Source organism: Lactuca sativa, chromosome 1 (assembly GCF_002870075.4).
Source record: "Lactuca sativa cultivar Salinas chromosome 1, Lsat_Salinas_v11, whole genome shotgun sequence".
Classification (NCBI taxonomy): Eukaryota; Viridiplantae; Streptophyta; class Magnoliopsida; order Asterales; family Asteraceae; genus Lactuca; species Lactuca sativa.
Genome location: NC_056623.2, coordinates 235,584,686 through 235,611,814, shown reverse-complemented (window position 1 = coordinate 235,611,814; position 27,129 = coordinate 235,584,686). Strand labels below are relative to the sequence as shown.

The 27,129-nt window shown below is 37.9% G+C and overlaps 1 protein-coding gene across 1 annotated transcript; it reads right to left on the bottom strand.

The window, feature by feature from the left end:
* Positions 1 to 1,132: 1,132 nt before the first annotated feature.
* LOC111896263 (uncharacterized) lies at positions 1,133 to 11,099 on the bottom strand. The gene is made up of 7 exons (XM_023892269.1): positions 10,888 to 11,099; positions 10,527 to 10,733; positions 2,241 to 2,643; positions 1,967 to 2,039; positions 1,763 to 1,915; positions 1,582 to 1,670; positions 1,133 to 1,432 (listed from the first exon to the last, which is right to left on the bottom strand). Exons 1-7 carry the CDS (start codon positions 11,097 to 11,099, stop codon positions 1,133 to 1,135), a joined length of 1,437 nt encoding a protein of 478 aa, XP_023748037.1.
* Between the last annotated feature and the right edge of the window lie 16,030 nt (positions 11,100 to 27,129).

The window sequence follows — 27,129 nt, the reverse complement described above, 5'->3', positions numbered from 1 at the left end:
TGGCCTGATGATTGACAGGTATGTATACCGAGTGGGGCTCAATACCGAGTGAAACATCCCAAAAATACAGTCCAAAAATTTCGTTTTTAATTATTAAGAAAACCATAGTCAATATACATCATATAAAAATCATATTTAGTGTATCTCAAAATGTCATAACATCTGTCAAATATATCAGAGTATAAACATCCCATGCTAAACAAATGGTGTGTGCACTACAATCATCTCGAACTCTTCTCCTTGCTAGTGGAAGTACTTGAAACCAAAACTGAAAACTGTAAGCACGAAGCTTAGTGAGTCTCCCCAAGCTACCACATACCATACACATAATCACATAACTTGGGGCTAGCCCACTACATTAGGCCCCGCCCAACATCGGACCAAAGTCCGGTATACATATATCATATCAACAAGCATATATCATAAACACATAACATAAACATATAAACATTCCTTGTGCTTACCCCGACATCGGACCAAAGTCCGAAACACATAACACAAAACATATAAGCTAAACATTCCTCAGGCTTGCCCCAATATCAGACCGAACTTCGGAACATATAACAAACACATAAAAGAATCATGAAGACATCAAGCATACAAACATTCATCGGGCTTGACCCGACATCGAACCGAATTCCGGAAACATATAATCTACATCGGGCTAACCCCGGTATACGCTAACATACATAACACCCGATTAATAATTGGGTCCCAACACATAACCATAAGTCCATGCTTGGGGTAAAAGACTACTTTACGCCCCATTTTAGCTTGATTCAAGCTCAAGGCCCAGTCCAAAAGCCCAAAAGTCAAACTATGAACCAAAGCCCAACACATGGCCTAATTTTGAAAATTGGGCCTAAACCCTTACATAGTCTACCTTAAGGTCCAACAATTTAATCTTGGTCCAACACTTGGCATTCTGATGGTCCAATATCTCATAATCATCAAGGCTCAAATACGGCCTATCTATGGCCCAATTTTCCAAATTTTATCAAACTTTTAAGTTAAAAACTTTTTGTGTAGAAAAATGATTTTGAAGATACCTTGGTTTATTCGAAAATCGATTTTTCTTTGAAAAATGTTTTTGTGAAAACCTTGTTTGATTATTTGAATTGAAATTCCTTGTTTATTGATGATTTGAAAACTTCTTTGCATTTGATGTTTGATCATTGGTTGGAGAACTTGATTTTGACTTTTTTGAAAAATCATTTCGTGGTTTATTTTGAGTTAAAACGGGATTTTTCTTGTTTACAACAATCTTTATAAAAGAATTCTTAACCGATTTAGACTTTTTCTTTTCAAATGACTTATTTATCAAATCATTCGATTTCTTTCGAGACTCAATGATTTGCCAAAAGACATTCTTTCTTTCTTGTCGCTTTGAAATACCACTTTCTTTTGAAATCTTTTCGATTTGTTTCTTACACTATGTAGAATTAATCTTGACATATTTTGTATCAATATCAATCTGTTTTGGAAAATCTTTTGATTTTTCAGATTTTTCAACCCATATTCGTTGTGGTTTTTGTCTTTGAAAAATGTATGAGTTCTTTGTGAGATTATTTTCGACAGTACTTTGATTTGAGAAAATCCATCTTTTGATGCTTTCATGTAATCCTCTTTAACCATTTTTCTAAATTCAGGTTTAATCGTATCACAATTTCCTGCTGTGAGAAAAACCTTATTTGAAAAATGACATCGTCTGTCCACTTGAAATTTGGATACACAACTATATTTGTTTCAAGATAATGAGAACCTTTTTCCTTCAGAATCTTGTCTAATTTTTTAGTCTCGTCAAAAACTTGATCAACTACAACCCTTGAAATTATAGTTTCTTTTGGAACAACATCATTGTCATCATCACTGTCTGTTTGGCTGTCTTCGACAGTCACATGATCAAGATCACAAACTTAAGAAGTTGAAAGTAAAGATGTGTCAGTTCTAAACATAGAGTCATTACATTTTTCTTTGCCTTTAGTCATTGAGATGACATTAATGACAGAAAACTGAGAACAATCAATAACTTCCTTTTCCTTAATTCACTAATATCATCAGAATCATCTTTGATATCAGCATAATTGGTTTAAGAGTCAATTTTTTGAATTCTCATTTCTTTTCAAAATCTTGATTTGTTCATTTTTGGTTAAGGTTTCATTTACAATATCAACAAGTTCATTCACATTTAGGTATTAATCAATTTTCACTATTCCATATGGATATCTATTATTAGGAACCTTATCCATTTCAGCAACAATTATTTCACAGTCATAGGTCATAGAATCGATTTTCTCTCTTTCGTAAGCTAAAAAGGGCAAAAGTTTCATATGCTGTTCTTTACTGATATCTAATGAATGATGTAAAGCAATAAGTTTACCATATAAGCGTTTAGCGGTATTACAATAAATGTTCCTTTGTTTCAACAAAATTTTATTATCATTGCTTAAACTATCCCTGTCACACATGACGTTTGTAATTTGCAATTCTAGATGATCTATCTTTGCTATCTTCGACTCCAACTTCCTTTGTGTTTCTAGCAATTGAGTACTAGAATTTTTAGCATCATTACTAGCAAAGATAAGCAAATTATTAACATATGTAATAGCTTCATCAAAATCAGAAAGAATGGAATCATATGCACTAGAGAGAATATTAAAATATTGTAAAAGTTCATGTAACTTTGATGTCATTGGTGCTTGATAAGTGGAAGTCGAAACAAATCATTTTTCAGTCACTTTTTCTTCCTTTTCTTCTTCACGCATTGCGAACATTGCCCCATGAGTAGCGTTTCACATTTCTTCATCATCAGATCTGGAAGACCAAATCTGCTATGTTCCATCTTCGTTATCCAAGACTTTAGCCACCGGAGATAGACCCTTTGTTTTTGCACAAACTGTTGGATTAGTTTCTAAGTCCATAACTATTTTGGTATGTGCTTGACCCGATTATGAGCATGGTCCTTTTGGGTTGCCTTCACCATAGCAACTTGTAGGATGAATTATGGAGAGAGAGAGAGAGGATTAATTATGATTTATTAATATATTAAGGGAGTAATATATTAAAGGAGAAATCATATTATTTAGTTAATATTAGTCAAGAATTAATTAAGAATTAATTTTGTGGCTAAAAGAGATTAATTAAATAAAAGGACTGATATTGTAATTATAAGATAATTGCATAAATGGGCTAATGGATTCCATAGAAGTTGGAGTGGACGAAATCTATGGGGAACCCCATTAGAATTCGTCCAAGGCCTCTAAGGAGGGAGTCCATGGGTTGCTTAGGGCCTAAGCAGTCAAATTAGGGTTTCCTAGTTGAAAACCCTAATAGCCTACCTAGATAAAGGACCCCTATAGCCCCAAAAACGTGGTGAACTAATTCCCAAGGGTTTTTAGACGTTTTTGTGCCTCTCTTCTCCCTCCTTCTTCATTCTTATTGCTAGTGGTGTTTGCGACTCCATTAGAGGTGCAACAATTGAGGCACTAGGCTTTCAGAAGTCAAAGATCAAAAGGAATAGATTGTTATTACTACATAACAATCAAAGGTAAGATCTAAACCCTAATTTCATTCATAGTGTGTTAGATCTAGGGTTTCACAAGTCTTGGATGAATTGCATGTACAGTAGAGAAACCTAGATCTAAGCATTAGGGTTTTTGCATGAGCACATAGGATTGTTCTTTTGTGTAAAACCCATCAGTGGTATCAGAGCCTTGAATGGTTTTAATTGTATTTGATGTTTTTTGATTACCCAATGCTTGAAATCGAAAAAAAAATTGCCACTGCCTAACCAACTCGTCGAGTTGGCTGCTGAACTCGACGAGTTCATGCTCAAGTTGAGGGATTTCGGGAGTTTTCCTATTCTGCTATAGGATAACTGCCAAAAGTATTTTTGATTAATAAAGATCCGATTTTTATAATTTTTTTTGCAATTATCCTTGCCAAAATAAAAGATAATCTCATATTAATTAAATAATAAATTCCTTATATGATAAAATTTGATTACTTGAATTATTTAATGAATTATCTTGAAAAATAAAATGGATTAAGTCAAATTTAGATAATCATTAAATTAATTGATTAATTTAAATTATTTTCTATTTGATCCTATATGTTTTGAAAAGTTCAAAAACTTGCCCTCAAGTTTTGAAATTTGAATTTTTGATTAAAAGTTTAATTTTGAATTATTTAAATTTCAAACCCTAGAATTTTACAAGTTTAAAATTCAACCCTTATGGTTTTATTAAGTTAATTAAGTGTATAATTAAAAGAGAATTAATAAATCCATAAAGATTTGGTTTACATTTAGTTAAATTAAAAGTATAATTTATTAAATTATACCACCTAGTATTTTAAAAGTGTAAAATACATCATTGTACTATATATATATATATATATATATATATATATATATATATATAACATTAAAAGTCTAATACTATATATTTATGAGTAAAGAGTCAGTCTTACCGTTAGTAGGCGTCATTCACGAAGCTGGTATATAATGGGTGTTTAAGGAAGCGGCCCGTAAAATGACCGTCATTGGGTATCCACTCTTACCCACCGCACCCTTGACCAGTGGAGGGTCGTTAGCCTAACGGGTTGGATATGACGCAACCTTCCATTATAAGTATAATAAATACAAAGTAACTAAATGCTTTTACAAATTCCCAAATCTTAGTTACTTTAGGCAAAATGTTGAAATTGTATGCTAATCCATGGAATTACACTTTGTACTCTTGCCGAGACAATTAGTGGGGCGTGTGTAGTTAACCGGCACACTAAGTTGGGATTGGCATTGGTAGCAAAGGGAGACTCGATGTTTGTCACAGATCAATGGAGCGTGTGTGGCTAACCGACACATTGATTAGGTGATGGTAACATGAGGGCGCCAAGTACATTCACATGGTTATTCACACCTTATTTGTGATCCTCGGCATCCCAGTCACAAATGAAGGGCATAATCGAGATTAAACATGCCATTGAAAAGTTCAATGAATCTCAAAATATCTAGGAGTTTCAATTCATTTAAAAATTAAAATATTTTTTTTGTTTTTCATGGTGGAAAATGGTAAATCGTCATTTACCTACCTTCAAATATTCTGCAACTAGATTACGTCATCCCTCTTCTAGTTTGTAGAGTATTGTGTTGGATCCTAGCGTTGATATTTCATTTGGGTGCTATATCAAGGACTCTTATCAACTAACTTGAATTTTCTCCCATTTTGTAGATGTTAAATAACCATGGTCTTCCTGAATCCTTTGAAGATGATGTTCCACGATTTGATCGAGGAACAAGAGATCATACTTCACTTCCTCCACCTCCTCCTATAATTCTCCCTAACCCACGTGAACGAAGGTTTGAAAAGTTCAAACTCATTGAACCCCTTTTGTCAAGCAAACATGAAGATGGGAAACCTGTGTGTGCACACGTCTTAGAGATGAAGGCACATATTGACAAGTTAAGGATGTTGGGTGTCGAGTTTTCAGGAAAGTTGGTTGTTGACTGGGTTCTTCAGTCACTTCCTGAATCATATAGTGAGTTCGTAAGACAGTACTATATGATGGATCACGACATGTCCCTCATTGATTTGTCCTATTTGCTTGTTGTTGTTGAATCAACAATGTTTGGCGCACTGGTCAAGCAAACTTGATTGGTCAATCAAACCCCCCAAATTCAATGGATACTGGCAACATTGGAAGTCTAGAAAAGGCTGAGATTGTCCCATGTGCTATACCAAAGAAGTCCATCTGCTTTTATTGCCAAGAGAAGGGGCATTGGAGACGAAGTTGTCTTGTCTACCTGAGAGATCTAAGAGATGGGAGAGTTAAGACATATGGCTCTACTTCAGGTAAAATCCATTAAATAACTCTATAATTTCCTATTTTTTGATTCTTAATACATGATGTGATAAGATTGCATTTTGATGTTTTGTAGGATCGAAGAAAAGAGAGGAAGCTTAAGGAAGAAGCGTGATAAATCTGATCTTGAAGAAATGGATTTCGATCGCATGGATTCGAAGATCAGATTTTTGATATGCTACTTTAGAGTTAGGATAGATTGCTAAGAAATATGTAATAACATAGTTTTCAGTTGAACTGCATCGTAAGGACAAATTTTTCCGCAATAAAATAAATTTTTATTTTATCTTATTTATTTATCCTTGCAATGGTGTGTTTAGAAAATTGATGTTTGTGTATTATTAGCATTGATGGATTTGATTCTTAATTATGTTTTTGTGGTAGTATCGAGAATTGCCAAATAAGGAAAGATTATCATCGCCCAAGTTTCAATTGGACAGAGACATGGAATCATAAAACTTGGTTTGTGTGATGAATGTGGAACTTTATATTTAGGAAATTCAAGACTAATTCTTTGACAAAGAGTCAAGTGAAGGATTAGAAAAACTGGTACGCAACGATGTGCACTGGTAAAGTCCACCACAAAGAACAATAAAATTATTCGTCATAGTGAATATGACTATACTTATAAGATTAAGTATATTTCTGAGTTGTTGAAAAAGGTTTCAATGAATGGAAAGACAAATAATAAGAATCAATTAGGCAGAAATATAAAATTTTCTCCATTCTAAGAAGAAGGGAGAGTACTTTTTATTGTGTTTTATGATTGTCTTATTGATTAAGAACCATATCTCAATTGATCCTCCAAGTAAATATTAATGCATTAATATGGCTAAGAAGAGGAATCAAGAATTGTTGAAATGGTTAAATCAAGAAGTCAATCATACTTCGTTCCAATATCGAGTCTTAGAGTTAAGATTGCAACATTCAGTGAAACATCTTTAGTAGGTTTGTAACACTTATCGAATGTGGAATAGAGAATGTTATCTTATTCCTGCATATTTGAAATTGGTAAGTTGTGATGTCTTGAAGAAGAAAAAGACCAACTAGAACAAATTAAGTAAAGTGTTAGTCTTGATAGGATTTCGCATTAACTCTTGAATATTTGTTTTGTCAAGGAAAGTTTCTTGACGATAGAATCTTAAATGTCAAAAGGTCAGTGGGAGTCTCAATGGTCTTGAAAAGTTCATGAGTTAATCAAGAGTAAACCTGTAGTTAATCACTAACACACGAATTAAGGTTTGCAACCTATCGTGTTGACATAATCTTGTTTCTGTGCCATTTCCGTTTAATTCAATTGTGCATGTGAGTTCTATGAGTTCTCATATGAATGCATAAGGGAAAAGCACCCTGATCAATGGAAAGTACATTGATAGGTAAGGGTGAGCTGCTTGACAACCTGGAAGCAATGGTGGTCATTCGTGCTGCCATGAGGCAAGAAATGAAGATTGAACAAGTTCAATCCATATAATTTGGATTTTTCACAAACATTATCTTATGATTATGATTATAACAAATCCACATGGATAGGAACACATGCACCATAAAATCTAAGTGTCATAAGGTTTCTCTCCTTTCATGAAAATGATTGTGAGGAAACGCTTTCACTAAGAGATATTTTAAGGAAATGGCTATTGTGAAGATTGCATTCTCGAATTCGATTATGATTACGGAATCCATCTTCATAGTTTGAATTGCGAGAAATGGCAATTAGTTTGAACAATTAAGACTTATCGCTATAAGTTCTAAACTGTTTAGACACACATGGGAGCTGTTTAAGGAAAGGTGTATGAGTTTAAGAAGATTAAATAAAGGCTTATCAAAGCATTAAGTATTAGAAATATGAACTTAAGAAATTCAATAAGCATTGTTTTCTGTAAGTTTAGCTATTTTCTGAATACATGTCAAAGCTAGTGGGAGCATAAGTGTTATGCTGGTAAGAAAATAATCATCATATTAGTGGGAGCATGATTATTATTCTAAGTATTGCAAGCTAGAAATATTAATTATAGAAAACAAAAGTTTCACTTTGTAAAGTTGCAAGGGTTGAAAATTTGTTTTGCTATAATTAAGGGAGAGAATATTATACTTCATTTCAAAATCTAAAAGCTTAGATTGTGAGATTTTAGTCAAATTTAGTCAAATATATATGAATGTTATGTTGGAATGGTTCAACATAAGGAAATTCTATATATGGAAAGGATAATTGCATTCTCAAAATTCGGTTATGATTACGACGTCCCTTTTCATAATCAAAATTGTTAGAACATGACAATTAAAAAAATATATTATAGCAGAAGACTGGTCTAGTATCATGTCTTTATGTAAGACATTATGAATCGTGTCCCATACGCTTTGGGTATAGGATCGATTGCATATGCAATAATACCTAACCGTTCTAATTTTTCAAATGCCTAGGGCATTAAGAGGGAAAAGGACCAGAACTGGATTTGACTAAATTGATTAAACAACTGTCAAAGGACGGTATGAGGTTCGCTAAGGATTTGTCGCTTGTGACTAGTTGAAAGTATAGTATTGGATGGACCATATCAACACTATTATGAATAGATAAGAATCTATTTATAATGAGTTGTCGTATGGCAAATATGGAATGTTTGTATATTAGGGAGTTGGAAATTAAGAATCTATGTCTAGATTAGAAACTTTTATGCAAGAAGGATGTTCAAAGGAATGTACTTTGAATGTGAGACTCTATTAAGAGCACTTTGTAATTTCATTGGATGAGTCTTGGTGTCTTTGTGCTGTGATATTACAAAAGTATCATTGCATGAAATGTTAGAATCTAACATATTCTAGTAGTGGCGAGAATTTTGTATTCTCACACTAATGATAAGGATTGGGAATTATGAAATGAGCATCATTGAAAAATGTTTTAAATTGATCTATTTCACAAAGTAAGGGCCACAGGTAAACATAGTGTGCATGCTTGGGGGATGGGACTACTATTGTTATAATTCAAGTGGCAAGTTGGTTATCCGAAACATTATACAATGAATAATGAGTAATCAATATGGTGACTAAATAAGAGGTGTTTTATTTATACTCAAAATTTTTGGGGCCATATAGGATTAAGTATTATTATTGTGTTTCACTTTGTATGTTTTTGACTTCCAGAATAATTAGGTTATTCAAACTTCCACAATCGGTCATACGTTGGAAGTAGGTATGAAGCAAGACTGTCATGAATCTGTCTGTAGATTGTCTAAAGTGTTTAGGCATAGCAAAAGTTTGCTGCAGAGTTCATGAGTGCTTTAATAAGATCAGAATATTGGATTAAATTCACGCTCACTTGAATCACTTCATGGATTTAATCACGGGTGATTAGTGAGACGATAATATTGTGTATTCTTGAAACCAAGACGTGTGAGTTGTTATTTACTGGTCAATTGCACATTGATAATAGGTAAACGCACTAGTAACTTGGTGTTATAAAACTTATTGTTGTGTATGACTTGATGAGTAATTTCAAGCGAGCATTTGAGTCGAGGTTTATCCGTTCCTTTTACCTAAAGTGGGATAAAAGCAATATATGTGGGGCCCTCGATGATTTAATGATGACACCCTAAGCACTTGGCCAAGCCGGGACTAAGTTGATGTGTTCAATTATAGTCTGTTGTCATTCGTCATAAATCGGAAGTCGGGAAACAATATATAGACAGAGAGAATGATTAAAATCCATGTCTTAGTCTATAAGATATCTAGAATGGAGGAATACAGGATCCCTTATCTAAAGGACGCGCTTCTGATAAGATCAGATTTGACAGCGGATTTTAAAAGATACGATTGTTGATCAAGTTCTGAAGTCATGAAAAAATAGTTATTAGACTTATCCAAGTGGGTGACTGTTGGATTAGTGTCTAAGTCCATAACTATTTTGGTATGTACTTGACCCGATTATGAGCATGGTCCTTTTGGGTTGCCTTCACCATAACAACTTGTAGGATGAATTATGGAGAGAGAGAGAGAGAGGATTAATTATGATTTATTAATATATTATGGGAATAATATATTAAAAGGAGAAATCATATTATTTAATTAATATTAGTCAAGAATTAATTAAGAATTAATTTTGTGGCTAAAAGAGATTAATTAAATAAAGGGGACTGATATTGTAATTATAAGATAATTGCATAAATGGGCTAATGGACTCAATAGAAGTTGGAGTGGACGAAATCTATGGGGAAACCCATTAGAATTCGTCCAAGGCCTCTAAGGAGGGAGTCCATGGGTTGCTTAGGTCCTAAGCAGTCAAATTAGGGTTTCCTAGTTGAAAACCCTAATAGCCTACCTATATAAAGGACCCCTATAGCCCCAAAAGCGTGGTGAACTAATTCCTAAGGGTTTCTAGACGTTTTTGTGCCTCTCTTCTCCCTCCTTCTTCATTCTTATTGCTAGTGGTGTTTGCGATTCCATTAGAGGTGCAACACTTAAGGCACTAGGCTTTCAGAAGTCAAAGATCAAAAAGAGTAGATTGTTATTACTACATAAAAATCAAAGGTAAGATCTAAACCCTAATTTCATTCATAGTATGTTAGATCTAGGGTTTCACAAGTCTTGGATGAATTGCATGTACAGTAGAGAAACCTAGATCCAAGCATTAGGGTTTTTGCATGAGCACATAGGATTGTTCTTTTGTGTAAAACCCATCAAGAACTTCCTCCAATATTTCTACATAATAAGCTTCATCTTTGACCTTGTTTTTCTTCTCATCCCTCTTTCGCAACATGCAATCATTTGCCATGTGATTTGCTCCATTGCAATAGTGACAGTCAACACCAGAATCTCCTTTCAGCTTTTTCTTAACCTTTACTTCGTCACTTTTTACTTCCTTATTCTCCTCATTTTCTTTCCTGGAAAAACTTCCTTTTGAATCACCAAATTTTGACTTTGCATTAAAGGCTTTTTATAGAACTTCTTCACATGATTGTTTGAATAGAAAGCAACAACTTCGTCATCATAGTTGACGATCAAACCTTCTTCTTCTGAATCATCCTTCTCAGTCACCTCTTTGGCTCTTTCTCAATCTCTCTTCCAAACCCCTTTGACACTAGAGCACAAGGTCCACCCAGATTGACCTTCGTTTCTTCAGCTATTTCATTTACTTCTGAATCATGTGCTTTCAACACATTATAGAGATCATTCAGTGAATAATAGTTGAAACATTGTTGTGTCTTTACCATGAGACCAATATTTAGCCACTCTTGGCGAAGTCCCATGATGAATGTAAGATTGAACTCGATTGTTGATCTAGTGGTTCGATATCTATTGCGCTTGAAAATTAATTCATTAAGACGATCATAGTACATATCGATGGTTTTTCCTTCTTTCTGCCTAAATTCTCTTAACTCAAGCAGACAATGTTTGACTGAGCTGATTTTTATCTTCTCGCTACCCTGTACTTCTCCTTCAAGGTGTTCCAAATTGCCTTTGCAGTCTTCCAGCTATATATGTAATTGTATACAATGGGTGGAAGAGCACCTCTGATGTAACATCCTGTTCCTGATTGTTTTGTGATTTAAGGCCCATGGGCCTTAATACGAGTATGAGAAGGTTTTGAGTCTTTGAAGGAGAAAGGTTTAGGCCCTTTTGGGATATGGGTAAGGTAGATTGTGTGATAAAAGAGTTCGGGTTGTGCTTTAGAGCCCAAAGGCATTATTAAAGGCGTTGGTGCGGGCTTTTCATAAATTTTGGATCTGAGTTTTGAGTGGGCTTCAGGAGGAATAGAGTTGATAGAAGTGTGGGGCTTCTCTTTCCCTTTTCATGGATATAATGATCGTTGGAAACGAATTTATAATGATGAAGTTATGCCCTTCAGAATTTTCATGGTTTCAGGCTTAGCCGAGTACGCTGGGCGTACACAAAGCGTATGCGGGGCGTACTAGTGTTGGATTAGTGTCTAAGTCCATAACTATTTTGGTATGTACTTGACCCGATGGTGCATGGTCCTTTTGGGTTGCCTTCATCAAAGCAACTTGATAGGATGAATTATGGAGAGAAATGATTAATTATGATTTATTAATATATTATGAGAATAATATATTAAAGGAGAAATCATATTGTTTAATTGATATTAGTAAAGAATTAATTGATAATTGATTTTGTGGCTAAAAGAGATTAATTAAACTTAAGGGACTGGAACTGTAATTATAAGATAATTGCATTTTGGCTATGGATCACCTTGGAATAATAGGTTGGACGAATTCTATGGGGAAACCCATTAGAAATCATCCAAGGGATATTCTAAAAGGGTCCATGGGCTGCTTAGGGCTTAAGCAGTCAGATTAGGGTTTCCTAGTTGAAAACCCTAATAGCCTACATGTATATATAGTACCCTTAAGCCCCAAAAACGTGGCTAAGAGTTCCACTAGGGTTTCTGGACGTTTTGGGAAGCCTCCTCTCTCCTTGTTCTTCATCCTCTTGCTCTTGGTGTTTGTGAGCCATTAGAGGAGTGACAATTGTGACTCTAAGCTTTCTAAAGTCATTACAAGGAGGATTTGTGATTGTTATTGCTATATAACAATCAAAGGTAATTCTCTAAACCCTAATTTCAGTTTATAATATGTTAGATCTAAGATTTTAAGTCTTGGATACATTGCATGTACAATAGAGAAACCTAGATCCAAGCGTTAGGGTTTGCATGAGCACATAGTATGTTCTTTTGTCTAAAACCCATCAGTGGTATCAGAGCCTTGATTGGTTTCTGTTGTATGTAATGCTATGTTGAATTATTAACTGAAAATCGAATTATGGCCTTCTGTTCGAACTGACTCGGCGAGTCTGCCCTACTCGGCGAGTTCCAATGTGTGACTCGGCGAGTTCCAATGTGTGACTCAGCAAGTCGGAGCGTCAGACAGAGGGCATTTCAGATTTAATTGCTGTTTTGCTTAAAGATAATTACCATATTCGTTTTAAACTTATAAAATATGATTTTTAATGTTTCTAAAAGATTATCCTTGCCAAAACACAAGATAATTACCAATTGATTAGACAATAACTTCCTTATATGATTAAAGATTGATTATTTGTATTAATTGGGTAATTTATCTTGCAAGAAATTGAAATTAGGTCAAATATAGATAATGACAAATTAATTGTTTAATTTCTATTATTTGTTATTTGATCCTTGTGTTGTGAAAAAGTTTCTATTGTGCCCATGTAAGTTTTATGGTTTAAATTTGAACTTAAAGGTTTTGTTTTGAAATTTAAATAGTTAAAACTCTAATGTTTTGAAATGTTTCAAAACTTGCCCTCAAGTTTTGGAATTTAAAAGTTGATTAAAAGATTAATTTAGAAATGTTAAAATTCTGAAACCCTAGTATTGTTTTTGAAAAGTTCAAATCACACTCTTATGGTTTTATTAATTAATTAAGGTGTATAATTAAAAGAGATTTAATAAACCCATATAGTTTGGTTTACATTTAATTAAATTAAAAGTGTAATTTATTAAATTAGAACACCCCGTGTTTTAAAAGTGTAAAATACACCCTATACTATATATAACATTAAAAGTCTAATATTATATATATATATATATATATATATATATATATATATATATATATATATATATATATATATGAGTAAAAGTCAGTCTTACCGTTAGTAGGCCTCATTCACGAAGCTGGTCTATAAGGGGTGTTTAAGGAAATTGCCTATAAAATGGCGATTGAATTGGTATCTACTCTTACCCACCGCACTCTTGACTAGTGGAGGGTCGTTAGCCGAACGGGTAGGATAGGACAGAAACCTTCCATTATAAGTATAATGAAGTACAAAAGTAACTAAATGCTTTTACAACATTCCCAATCTTAGTTACTTTAGGCGAAAGTGAATTGATGCAATTCCATGATATTACACTTTGTGCCCTTGCAAAGACGTTAGTGGAGCGTGTGTGGTTAACCGGCACACTAAGTGGTTCTATGCAAAGGTAGCAAAGGGTGACTCAATGTTTGTCATAGTTTGGTGGAGCGTGTGTGGTTAACAGGGACATCGAATAGGTGATTGTAACATTGAGGGCACAATGTAAGTTTGCATGGTTATTCACACCCTGTTTTGTGATCCTCGGCATCCCAGTCACAAATCGAGGGGCATATCGAGATTTAAACATGCCATTGAAAAGTTCAATGAATCTCAAAAGATCTAGGAATTTTCAATAGATTTAAAACTTAAATTTCCTTTTCGTTTTTCATGGTGGAAGTTAGTGAATCGTCATTCACTTACCTTCAGATGTTCTACAATTTGGGTTACGGCATCCCTCTCCCAAGTTGTAGAGTATTGTGTTGGGTCCTAGCCTTAATATTTCATTTGAGTGATTTATTAAGGACTCAATCAATCAACTAACTTGAATTTTTCTCCCATTTTGTAGATGTCAAAGTATGACAACTATGGTCTTCCCAAATCCCGTGGAACAAGCTTTTCACGTGAAGATGATATTCCACGATTCGATCGAGGAACACGATATCATGATTCACTTCCTCCACCTCCTCCTATTGTTCTCCCTAACCCACAAGTTCATAAGATTGAAAAATTCAAACTCACTCAAGCCCTTTTGGCAAGTAAACATGAAGAAGGAAAGTCAGTGTGTGCACACATCCTAGAGATAAAGTCACACATTGATAAGTTAAGAATGTTGGGGTATGTTGTCTGTGAAGAGCTGACTGTTGACTGGGTTCTTCAGTCACTTCCTGACTCATATAGTGATTTCGTAAGAGAGTACTCTATGATGAACCACGACGTAACCCTCATCGATCTCACCTATATGCTTATTGCTGCTAAATCAACAATGATTTGGTGCACTGGAAAAGCAAAGTTGATTGGTGGATCTTCCTTCCAGACCTCTATGGATATAGGCAATGGCAACAAAAGGCATGCCATGATCGAAAAGTTTGATCATAAGAGAAAGGCAAAGCCAGAAGTAGTTACGTGTGCTGTTCCAAAAGAGTCAATTTGCTTTTATTGCCAAGAGAAGGGGCATTGGAGACGAAGCTGCCCTATTTACCTAAGAGATCTAAGAGATGGGAGAGTCAAAACGTATGGCTCTACTTTAGGTAAAATCCATTAACTAACTCTTTTAAGTTCCTATTCTAGATTCTTAATACATGATGTGATAAGATTACATTTCGATGTTTTGTAGGATCAAAGAAAAGAGAGGAAGCTTAAGGGAAGAAGTGAGCGGAATCTAATCGTGAAGAAATGGATTTCGATCGCATTACTTGAAGATTAGAATCTTGAGCTACTACTTGGAGTTAGAATAAGATTGCTAAGAAATATGTATTAACATAGTTTTTCAATTAAATTGCATTGTAAGGACAAATTTTTTCCGCAATAAAATAAATTTTGATTTTATATTGTTTATTTATCCTTGCAATGGCGTGTATGAAAAATTGATGTTTGTAAGTTTCTATTATTTGCAATAATGGATTTGATTCTTAATAATGTTATTTGTAGAAAGGTCAATAATTTACCAAATAGGGAAAGTTTCTCATCGCCCAAGTTTCAATTGGATAGAAACTTGGAATCATACAACTTGGTTGCATGATAAATAAGAAATTTCATATTTGGAAATTAGACTAATTCATTGACAAAGTGTCAAGTGAAGGACTAGGAGATCGAGTACACAAGGTTGTGTGTTGATCAAGTCCACCACGAGAGTAACAAAGATATTCGTCATGATTTACTAAGGTTAAGTAAATATGATTATACTTAAGAGATTAAGTGTAATTCTGAGTTGATTGAAAGAGTATCAATCAATAGCAGAACGAATAAGAAGAATCAAATAGGTAGAAAGATAAAAGTTTCTCTATACTAAGAAGAAGGGAGAGTACTTTTATTATGTTTTATGATAGGTCTTAATGATTAAGAACCATATCTCAATTGATCCTCTAAGTGAGTCTCAGTGCAATCGTATGTCTGAGAAGAGGAATCAAGAATCGAAGAAATAGTTAAATCAAGAAGTCAATCATACTTCGTTCCAAAACAAGTCTTAGAGTTAAGATTGTGACATTGAGTGACAAGTCTTAAGAAGGTTTATAACATTCATCAAATGTAGAATTTGAAAAAGGTTTTCTTATTATTACACATTTGAAATTAGAAAGTTGTGATGTCTTGGATAAGACAAAGACCAACTAAGACCAATTTTGTGAAGTGTTTTGTCTTGATAAAAGCTACACTAACTCTTGAATATTTGTTTGTCAAGAAATGTTTATTGACAAGAGAATCTTATATGTCAAGGAGTTAGTGGGAGTCTCAATGGTCTTGAAAGGTTTCAAAAACAAATCAAGAATAAACCTTATCGATCATCACTAGCACACGACTTGAGGTTTACAACCCATCGTGTTGACATTATTTTGTTTCTGTGCCATTCCAATTGAGTTAATTATGCATGTGAGTTCTATGAGTTCTCATTTGAACGCATAAAAGGCAAGCACTTTGATCAATGAAAAGTATATTGATAGGAAAGGGTGAGCTACTTAACTACTTGGAAGACATGGTGGGCAGCCGTGTTACCATAAGGCAAGAGATCAAGATTGAGAAGGTTCGGTCCATATGAGTTTGGATTTGTCGCAAACTTTGGTTTTGGGCAAATTCGCATGGATAGGAACACATACACCATTAAAATCTAAGTGTCATAAGATTCCCTCCTTCATGAAAATGACTGTGAGGAAATGCTTTCACTAAGAGAGATTTTAAGAAGATAGTGATTGTGAAATTGTATTCTCGAATTCGATTATGGTTACAGTATCCCTTTCCATGATTCGAATTGTGATATTTGGCAATTAGTTATAATTGTTTAGACACACATATGAGCTATCTAAGGAAAAGGTGTATAAGACTAAGAAGCTTAGATAAAAGATTATCAAAGCACTAGGTATTAGAAATATGAACTTAAGAAATTCAATAGGTATTGTTTTTCTGGAAGTTAAGCTGTTTTTTGAATACATGTCAAAGCTAGTGGGAGCATAAGTGTTATGCTTATATGATAATAATCATCATGATAGTGGGAGCATAAATGTTGTGCTTATATGATTATTAAGGCAAGTATTGCAAGTTAGCAACATTAATTATAGAAAACAAGAGTTATACTTTGCAAAGTCGTAAGGGTTGAATAGTTGTTTTGCTATAATTAAGGGAGAGAATATTGTACTTCATTTCAAATCTAAAGGCTTAGGTTGTGGAATGTTAATAAATTTAGTCAAGGATACATAGTGCGTTCTCAAAATTTCAATTATGATTATGGCATCCCTCTTCATAGTTCGAATTGTGAGAACGTGACACATTAAATATTATGATAGAAGATTGATAAAGTATCATATCTTTATGTAAGACATTATGCATCGTATCCCATACGCTTCGGGTATAGGATTGATTTCTAGTGCTATTATATTTGACCATTCTAAAATTTTCCAAATGTCTAGCGCATTTAGAGGGAAAAAGGACTAGAATCGGTTTTAACTAAAATAATTAAACAACTATCAAAGGAGGATCCAAAGCTCGCTGAGGATTGGTCGCTTGTGAGTAGTTGGAAGTATGGTATTGGATGGACCATATCGACATTATTATGAATAGATAAGATTCTATTAAGAATAAGTTGTCGTATGGCAAAATTTGGAAATGTTTCCATATTGGGAGTTGGATATTGAGAATCTATGTCTAGATTAGAAACTTTTATGAAAGAATGATGTTCAAAGGAATCTACTTTGAATGAGAGACATCATATCTATAGAATTGCTTCTGATAGAGAATGGCCAAGTCTTGATGATTTTGAGCTATGAATTTACGAAAGGATCATTGCATAAAATGTTAGAATCCAGCATATTCTATAAGTGGCAAGAATTTGGTATTCTTATACTTGTGATAAGGATTGGGAGTTGTGAAATGAGTATGATTGGAAATGTGTTCATTTGATCTATTTCACAAAGTAAGGAACGTAGGTAAACATTGTGTGCATGCTAAGAGCATGGGACAATTGTTTTTATAATTCAAGTAAGAAGTTGATTACCCGAAACAACAAATAATGAGTAATCAATATGGCGATTAAATAAAATGTTTTATTTATACCCAGAGTTTGGGGCCATATGGGATTAGTATTATTCTTGTGTTTCACTTTGCATGTTTTGACTTCCTGAATAATTAGATTGATTCAGAACAATCAAATTATTTGAACAGACCACAATCATTCATATGTTGGAAGTAGGTATGAATGAAGACTGTCGTGAATTGGTGTGTGGATTGTCTAAAGTGTATTAGACATAAGCAAATGTTTGCTGCAACGTTCATGAGTGCTTATGAATATGATTTGAGCATTGGATTAAACCCATGCTCACTTGGATCGCTTCATGGATTTTATCACGAGTGATTGGTGAGACGATAATATCTTATATTCTTGAAACCGAGATGTGTGAGTTGTATCTTGCGAGTCAGTTACACATTGATAATATGTAAACACACCAGTAACTTGGTGTCATAAAACATATTGTTGTGTGTGATTCAGTGAGTGAGTGCAAGCAAGCATTGAATCAAAGTTTATCCGTTCCTTTTATCCAAAGTAGGATGAAAGCGATATATGTGGGCCCCTCGATGATTTAGTGATGACACCCTAAGTGCTTGGCCAAGCCGGGACTAATTTGATGTGTTCAATTGTAGTCTGTTGTCAGTCGTCATAAATCGGAAATCGGGAAACACCATATAGACTGAGAGAATGATTTCAATCCATGTCTCACGTCTATACGATATCTAGAATGGAGGAATATATGATCCTTTATCTAAAGGACACGTGTTTCTGATAAGATTAGAGTTGACAGCGGCTTTTGAAAGCTACGATTGCAGATCAGGATCTAAAGTCATACGCAGAATAGTTATTAGACTTATCCAAGTGGGAGACTGTTGGATTAGTGTCTAAGTCCATAACTATTTTGGTATGTACTTGACCCGATGGTGCATGGTCCTTTTGGGTTGCCTTCATCAAAGCAACTTGATAGGATGAATTATGGAGAGAAAGGATTAATTATGATTTATTAATATATTATGAGAATAATATATTAAAGGAGAAATCATATTGTTTAATTGATATTAGTAAAGAATTAATTGATAATTGATTTTGTGGCTAAAAGAGATTAATTAAACTTAAGGGACTGGAACTGTAATTATAAGATAACTGCATTTTGGCTATGGATCACCTTGGAATAATAGGTTGGACGAATTCTATGGGGAAACCCATTAGAAATCGTCCAAGAGATATTCTAAAAGGGTCCACGGGCTGCTTAGGGCTTAAGCAGTCAGATTAGGGTTTCCTAGTTGAAAACCCTAATAGCCTACATGTATATATAGTACCCTTAAGCCCCAAAAACGTGGCTAAGAGTTCCACTAGGGTTTCTGGACATTTTGGGCAGCCTCCTCTCTCCTTGTTCTTCATCCTCTTGCTCTTGGTGTTTGTGAGCCATTAGAGGAGTGACAATTGTGACTCTAAGCTTTCTAAAGTCATTACAAGGAGGATTTGTGATTGTTATTGCTATATAAAATTCAAAGGTAATTCTTTAAACCCTAATTTCAGTTTATAATATGTTAGATCTAAGATTTTAAGTCTTGGATACATTGCATGTACAATAGAGAAACCTAGATCCAAGCGTTAGGGTTTGCATGAGCACATAGGATGTTCTTTTGGCGAAAACCCATCAACTAGTATGTAGCACCTGGTTCTTGGTATGTATTATGTTATTAAATCTTTAATTATTTGCATTTTTGGTCTTGGACTCGGCGAGTTGAAGGACCAACTCGCCGAGTAGAAGCGGGATGAGGCGCGGAGTTTAAGCCATGGACTCGCCGAGTCGGGTCCCGGACTCGGCGAGTAGCTGTTGTCTGGACTAAAACCCTAATCCAAGGGTTTGCACCCTATTTAAACAACCTTATGTAGCCTCCATTCCCCCTTTATGCTCCCAAACACTTCTCATCGAAACCCTAGCTGTTTGTGCTTTGTTGAGGCCATTTTTGGTGTTCTTGTGTGATAGTCAAGCTTGGAAGGAAGAAAGGAGCTTGGAACTTGAGTTGGGGACAGTAGATCCAGGGAGTTTACTTCATCTTCAGTAACTTCAAGGTATAATGCCCCTGTCTTGACTCATCTAGGTGTTTATTCATCTTTAACTTAGTATTTCTTTGGATTGCTAAGTCATATTTCGATATTGGGAGTGTGGGGTGGGTTTTGACTTCAGATCTGGGCCTTAAGAGGGGTTTCATGGCATAAAGGTGCCAACTTTAGGGCCATGAAAACCCCATGCACATTGTAGGACACTTTATGTGGATTTTTGAGCTAAAAACCCCATGCATGTGCATCAAGTTTGGAACTTTACGTATGAAGTGGACATTAGGAGGCCAGATCTATGGTTTTGGTGTGTTAAATCTCATTTAAATCAACTGTATGGAATTGTTCAAGACTGGACTCGGCGAGTGCATTCTTGGACTCGGCGAGTCCAAGGCAATCTCCTTAGGACTCGGTGAGTTGAGGACAGATCTGGTTCATCGGATGAAGGCCAGGGCGTTCGGATGAGAGAAGAACTCGTCGAGTTGACGACCCAACTCGACAAGTAGGGTCGCGGATGAGGACGAGTAGAGAGGGAGGGACTCGGCAAGTTGTTGTCCCAACTCGGTGAGTCGGGTCAACTGGAAGTTGACTTTGACTTTAACTTGACTTGGTTGGGGGTAAAATGGTCATTTTACCCTAAGAGTATAGAAATCAGTTTCTAACTGAGTGTTTGTGGGGTTTGTAGCCGAAGGATTTCCGGAGCAGCAGCGGACAGAGGTTTCCCGCACTAATTATCAGCAGCTACCTGTACGAGGTGAGTTACCTTCCAGTAGGGGTGGGTCTAAGGCCACAATGCCGGCCCACCAATGAGGAGTATTTAGAAGATGATTGTCATTGTGATAATTATCTTGGTCTGGTATGTGTTTGGTTATGAGTTATATCTGTATGATATGTTACGTGCATGATAGGGATAGTTTCCCTGATAGTGGTCCTTAGGACCAAGGGGTAGGTCAGTACCCGGATATGCCTGACTGTATGCTTATATCTTGTTATTGTATGCTACTGGTAAGGGGTGGAATAGTCCCCAATTACCGGTTGAAAGATACCGATGATGATTACCGGTTGAAAGATACCGATGACGATTACCGGTTGAAAGATACCGATGATGATTACCGGTTGAAAGATACCAATGGTATTGTATGGTATGTGGTATGATGGGGGAACTCACTAAGCTTTGTGCTTACGGTTTCAGTTTTTGGTTTCAGGTACCTCTTCGTCTAAGGGGAAAGAGCCGGCGGCGTAGCATGGCATCACACACACATTTGATTTTCCGCACGGTGTTTTCTGGGAGTGTACTCTGATATGATATGTGTTTATGTTGTGGGTTTCAATCATGATACTTGATTTTATGAGATAACATGTTTATAAAATATTTTCTAGTGAATGTTTTATGAGTTAATTAAATAAAAAATGAAATTTTTTGGACTTGAATTTTGGGATGTTACAAGTTGGTATCAGAGCCCTGGTTTGAGGGATTCGGACACACCCTCAGGGGTGTCTAGACTCAAACTGAGGGGCTAAAAGATTTTTACAATAAAATGGTTTCTAAAAATCTAAACGAAAGGATTTTAAGAAAGACAAGGTGTGTGATGCATGCGACCGGACGGGCTCAAGTAAGTTTTCCCCAAGATACCCATACTTGTTATGTTATGTTATATGGCTTTGATTCAGAATTGCATGCTAGAATAGGACTAAGGATCTAGGAGGATGCCTGGTGTGCATGATATATGATTCTGTGAATTGCATGCTAGTTAGGGCTAAGGATCTAGGAGGATGCCTTATATGTCTGTTGTATGAGTTGTATGCTAGGACTGTTTAGTCAGCAGTAGGATAGCCTGTATAGGTTATGCCTGATTTGGTTACTCGATGCACGAATGCTTCATGCTTTGTGCTATGGGGGTTTTGGATTTTTCCAACTAACTAAGGAGCGGATATGTAACAGTACCTACAAGTTAGTTAGGTGGAAGTAGTAGGGGCTCCTAGTGTAGCTGATGGCGGAAGGTAGGTCGGAGAGCGCCCTAGGGAAGCCTAGGATGAGGTCAGTGGAAAGGGTATCGGTAAAAGGGACTTGGTGAAGTCGAAGCAATCCTTGAGGAAAGTACAGGTAGATGTGGAAGGTAGTATGGGCCCGTACTACTGAAAGCAGAGGACCCGTACTCGAATCAAGGATGGCCTAGATGAAACCGGGAACCTTGGAAAGTGTGTTAGATCTCTCGAGTATATGTATGATCCTGACATTTATGCGTGTATTTTTAGCATGGTGACCACACAACATGGAGCAGGAGGTTTCAGATCAGGATTGGGATCAAGCTCGGGTGTGGGATCCGAGCAGGTTGATAACGGGCTGCACGAGTTCATCGCGTCTGAGATCACGAGAGGCATCCTTGAGTCGACCCCTATCATTTTCGGGTCGATCAAGGAAGGGATTGTTGAGCTGATGGAGGATCACCTCCGAGCATTCAGGAGTGATATGACGTCTAGCCAGGTGGGTACGTGCACACTGTCCTTTAAGAACTTTCGAGGGAGTGGTGCGTCACATTTCCATGGGGTGAAAGACCCCATTGCCGCTAGGAGATGGATCGCAGACATTGAGTCTGCGCAACTAATGAGCTTTTGCCCGGAGGGGTCGAAGGTGAGATATGCAGCAGGATGCTTGCAAGACAGGGCTAGAGATTGGTGGGAGTCTGTTGGTGACTCATTGGGAGCCTCAACTATTGAGGCTATGACATGGTCAGACTTTGTGACCAGATTCAAGGCGAAGTTTGCGCCAGCTGTGGAGCTTTAGCGGTTGGCCAGGGAGTTCTTGGATATGAGCTAGACTATGGAGACTGTGGCGGAGATCACCACCAAGTTTCGGGAGAGGGAATTTCTGGTGCCCCAGTATGCGGGAGATGAGGATATGAGGAGGACCTGCTACCACGACATGCTACGAGATGACATTCGGGAGCATGTTAGTTTTTCAGCTTGCCCTACCTTGGATTCCATGTTTGCCAGGGCTAGGGAGAGGGAGATTGATATGGAGCAGATCTAGAAGAGGAAGGCAGTGGAGGGGCTGACGACTGGGGCTTCGGGGAAGAAGCCCAAGGGATCTGATGGTAGGCCGAAAGGCCAGGCAGGACGGGACCGGTGTGGGAAATGCGGTTGGTCACACGAGGGAGCTTGTCGCACTGGGCCGGGTTCGGGCTGCTATAAGTGTGACAAGGTGGGGCATTTTGGCAGGGATTGTACTGCCCCCACCCCTGCAGTACAGATGACAAACCTGATATGATTCCATTGCAATCAGTGGGGCCATAAAAGGGCTAATTGACCGAGATTGACAAAAGCGCCAGCAGCGACGCCGGTCTCAGCGACGGCGCGGGTTACAGATGGCCGGAAGGTCAAGGCAGAGGCTCCAGTGGTGCGGAGCCGAGCATTTCAGCTGACAGCCGAGGAGGCATGTGCTGCACCTGATGTGGTGACGGGTATGATTCTTTCCCTCTGATTTATTTTTATGATGTTTATGTTATTGATATGTGCTCTGTTTAGGATCGTTCCATGTGAACAGCATCCCGGTTCAAGTGTTGTTTGATTCGGGCGCTACCCGATCGTTTTTTTCTCTTGCGCTCAGCAAGAGATTTTCCAAGTCTTCGGGCATGTTGGATTGCCCTCTAGAGGTAGAGATTGCAGACGACCGATCGGTGCAAGCATAGATGGTATTTCGAGATTGTGTGCTGAGATTATTCGAGGAGCGCTACCTGGTGGATCTGGTTCCCATACCTTTGCGAGGGAACAAGGTTATTATTGGTATGGATTGGCTAAGCCCCAATGGGGCAGTGACTGACTGCGTGCAATAGTTGGTGTGAATCAGGACCCCAAGTGGGGGAGAGCTGGTGATTCTGGGCGAGAGGCCGCAGCGAGGACCAGCTTTATGTTCGGCAGCAAGAGCTAGACGTTACCTGCAGCAGGGTTGCGCAGGTTATGTTGCGTACTTTATGGATACTCGGGAAATGGGTAGGGCGACAGTGGGCGATGTGCCCATAGTACGAGAGTTCGCGAATGTATTCCTCGAGGAGTTGCTTGGGATACCTCCGGAGCGACAGGTGGAGTTCAGGATCGACCTTGTCCCTGGTGCGGCTCCGATAGCCAAGGCACCGTATCGGTTGGCTCCTCCTGAGATGCAGGAGTTGTCTACACAGTTGCAGGAGTTGTTAGACAAGGGTTTCATTAGACCGAGCAGTTCACCCTGGGGAGCCCTGATTCTGTTTGTGAAGAAGAAGGACGGGTCGTATCGGATGTGTATAGATTATTGGGAGCTGAATAAGGTAATGGTGAAGAACCGCTACCCACTTCCGAGGATTTGATGACCTATTTGACCAGCTACAAGGAGCATCTTGGTTCTCCAAGATTGATTTACATTCAGAGAGGAGGATGTGCAGAAGACTGTGTTTCAGACGCGTTATGGCCACTATGAGTTTGTGGTGATGCCTTTCGGGCTTACCAATGCTCCTGCCGCGTTCATGGACCTCATGAACCGCGTGTGTAGATCGATGTTAGGTAGGTCTGTGATAGTATTTATTGATGATATCTTGGTTTACTCCAAGACGCGAGAGCATCATGAGGAGCATCTGCGGGAGGTTCTAGAGACTTTGAGGAGGGAGAACTTGTATGCTAAGTTCTCCAAGTGTGAGTTCTAGTTGCGCGAGGTGTAGTTTCTTGGGCACCTTGTCAACCAAAACGGGATTTCGTTAGATCCGGCCAAAGTGGAGGCCGTGATGAGTTGGGAGGTTCCGAGGTCTCCATCTGAGATTCGGAGCTTTCTGGGATTGGCAGGCTACTATCGAAGATTCATTCAGGACTTCTCCAAGATAGCAGTTCGGCTCACCCGACTGACTAAGAAGTCGGTGGTGTATCGTTGGGGGACTGAGCAGCAGGCCGCGTTGGAGGCACTGAGACAGAGATTGTGCGACGCGCCAATCTTATCCCTACCAGAGGGCATAGCGGGTTTTGTTGTGTACTGCGATGCATCCATCGCAGGTTTGGGTGCGGTATTGATGCAGAGAGGGCATGTCATCACTTACGCGTCAAGGCAGCTGAAGCCTCACGAGGCGAACTACCCGACGCATGATTTGGAGTTGGGGGTTGTTGTATTCGCCCTCAAGATTTAGCGACATTACCTCTATGGGGTTCGTTATACGATTTACACGGACCTCAAGAGTTTGAGGTATCTCATGGACCAGCCAAATCTGAATATGAGGCAGCGTCGGTGGCTTGATGCGGTAAAGGATTATGATTGTGAGATCCTCTACCATCCGGGGAAGGCTAGTGTCGTGGCCGATGTGCTTAGCCGCAAGGCAACGCCGATCGAGATATCTGTCTGAGGATGACAGTGGTGACTCCGCTTCTGGAGCGGATCCAGGAGGCTCAGTAGGAGGCTATGAAGGAGGAACATCAGAAGAGTGAGCGGATTGTGGGGCAGGTTTCCTCCTTCGACTATGATAGCCGAGGGTTGTTGACTCTTCACCGTAGGGTGTGGGTCCCTTATCATGGAGGCGTGCGCCAGGTCCTGATGGAGGAGGCACATAAATCCTGGTTCTCCATTCATCCCGGGGCGACGAAGATGTATAGGGATCTTCGTCTGGACTATTGGTGGCCCTGCATGAAGCGGGATGTGGCATGGTACGTGGAGAGGTGTTTGACCTGCATGAAGGTCAAGGCCGAGCATCAGAGACCACACGGCAAGATGCAGCCGTTGGATATTCTACTGTGAAAATGGGAAGACATCGCGATGGATTTTATCACCAAGCTTCCTAGGACCGTGTGAGGAGTAGATTTGATCTGGGTCATCTTTGATCGATTGACCAAGAGTTCCCACTTTATCCCGATTCAGGAGAGCATTTCGGCCAAGAAATTGGCCGAAATCTATATCAGGGAGGTGGTGGCGCAGCACGGAGTGCCAATCTCAGTGATTTCGGATAGGGATGTGCGGTTCACTTCCAGGTTTTGGAAGAAATTCCACGACAAATTGGGTACTCGTCTGCATTTCAGCACCCCCTTTCACCCGTAGACGGATGGCCAGAGCGAGCGGACCATCCAAACTCTGGAGGACATGCTGTGGGCATGTGTTTTAGACTTCGGAGGTAGCTGGGATACCTACCTTCCGTTGGCGGAGTTCTCGTATAATAATAGCTATCATGCGAGTATCTGCTGGAATAGTGTCTAAGGCTGCAACTATATTAGGCAAGTATTTGACCCGGTTGTGCATGGTCCTTTTGGGTTGCCTTCACCATAGCAACTTGATAGGATGATTTATTAAGATAGAATAAATATTATTAATATATTATGAGAATAATATAAATAATAATAATATTGTTATTTGATTAATATAAGTCATAGAATTAATTGGAATTAATTTGGTGACTTAAAGAGATTAATTAAATAAGAGGGTATAAACTGTCAATTGTTTGATAGTTAAACTTTAGACTGTAAATCCATATTAGATAGGGATTGGGTGGATTCTAGAAGTTAGGGATAGCTTCAAATCGTCCAAGGTTATCTAAGGAATGGATTTGGATAGCTTTAAGAGAAGATTATCCAATTAGGGTTTAGGTTGTAACCCTTAAGGAGTCTACAAGTATAAATAGACCCTATGGCAAAGGGAAATCGGCACTTCATCTAAAGAAGAGAACCCCTGGCCGATTTCCTTCCCTCTCCTCTCTCCCAAATCATCCTCCTTGCTATTTGGTGTTTGTAAGCCATTAGAGGAGTGACAATTGTGACTCTAGAAGCTCCAAGACAACAAGATCAAACAAGGAATTCAAAGGTATGATTCTAGATCTGTTTTAATATTGTTCTTATACCTAAATAGTCATTAGAAGTCTTGGATTCAAATCATGTTTAATTAGAAAGCCTAGATCCAAGCATTAGGGTTTTGCATGCGCACATAGGAAAGTTCTTATGGCTAAAACCCATCAGTATCGACCGTCCTCCCTTCGAGATGTTGTATGGGAAGAGGTGCAGGACCCCGATATGTTGGGGTGAGGTTGGCCAAAGGGTCATGGGGAGCATCGAAGTAGTGCTCAAGACGACAGAGAAGATTCAGCAGGTCCGGAGCAGACTTCAGACTGCTCAAAGTCGGCAGAAAAGTTATGCCGATAGACGTCGATCAGACCTAGAGTTCCAGGTTGGGGATATGG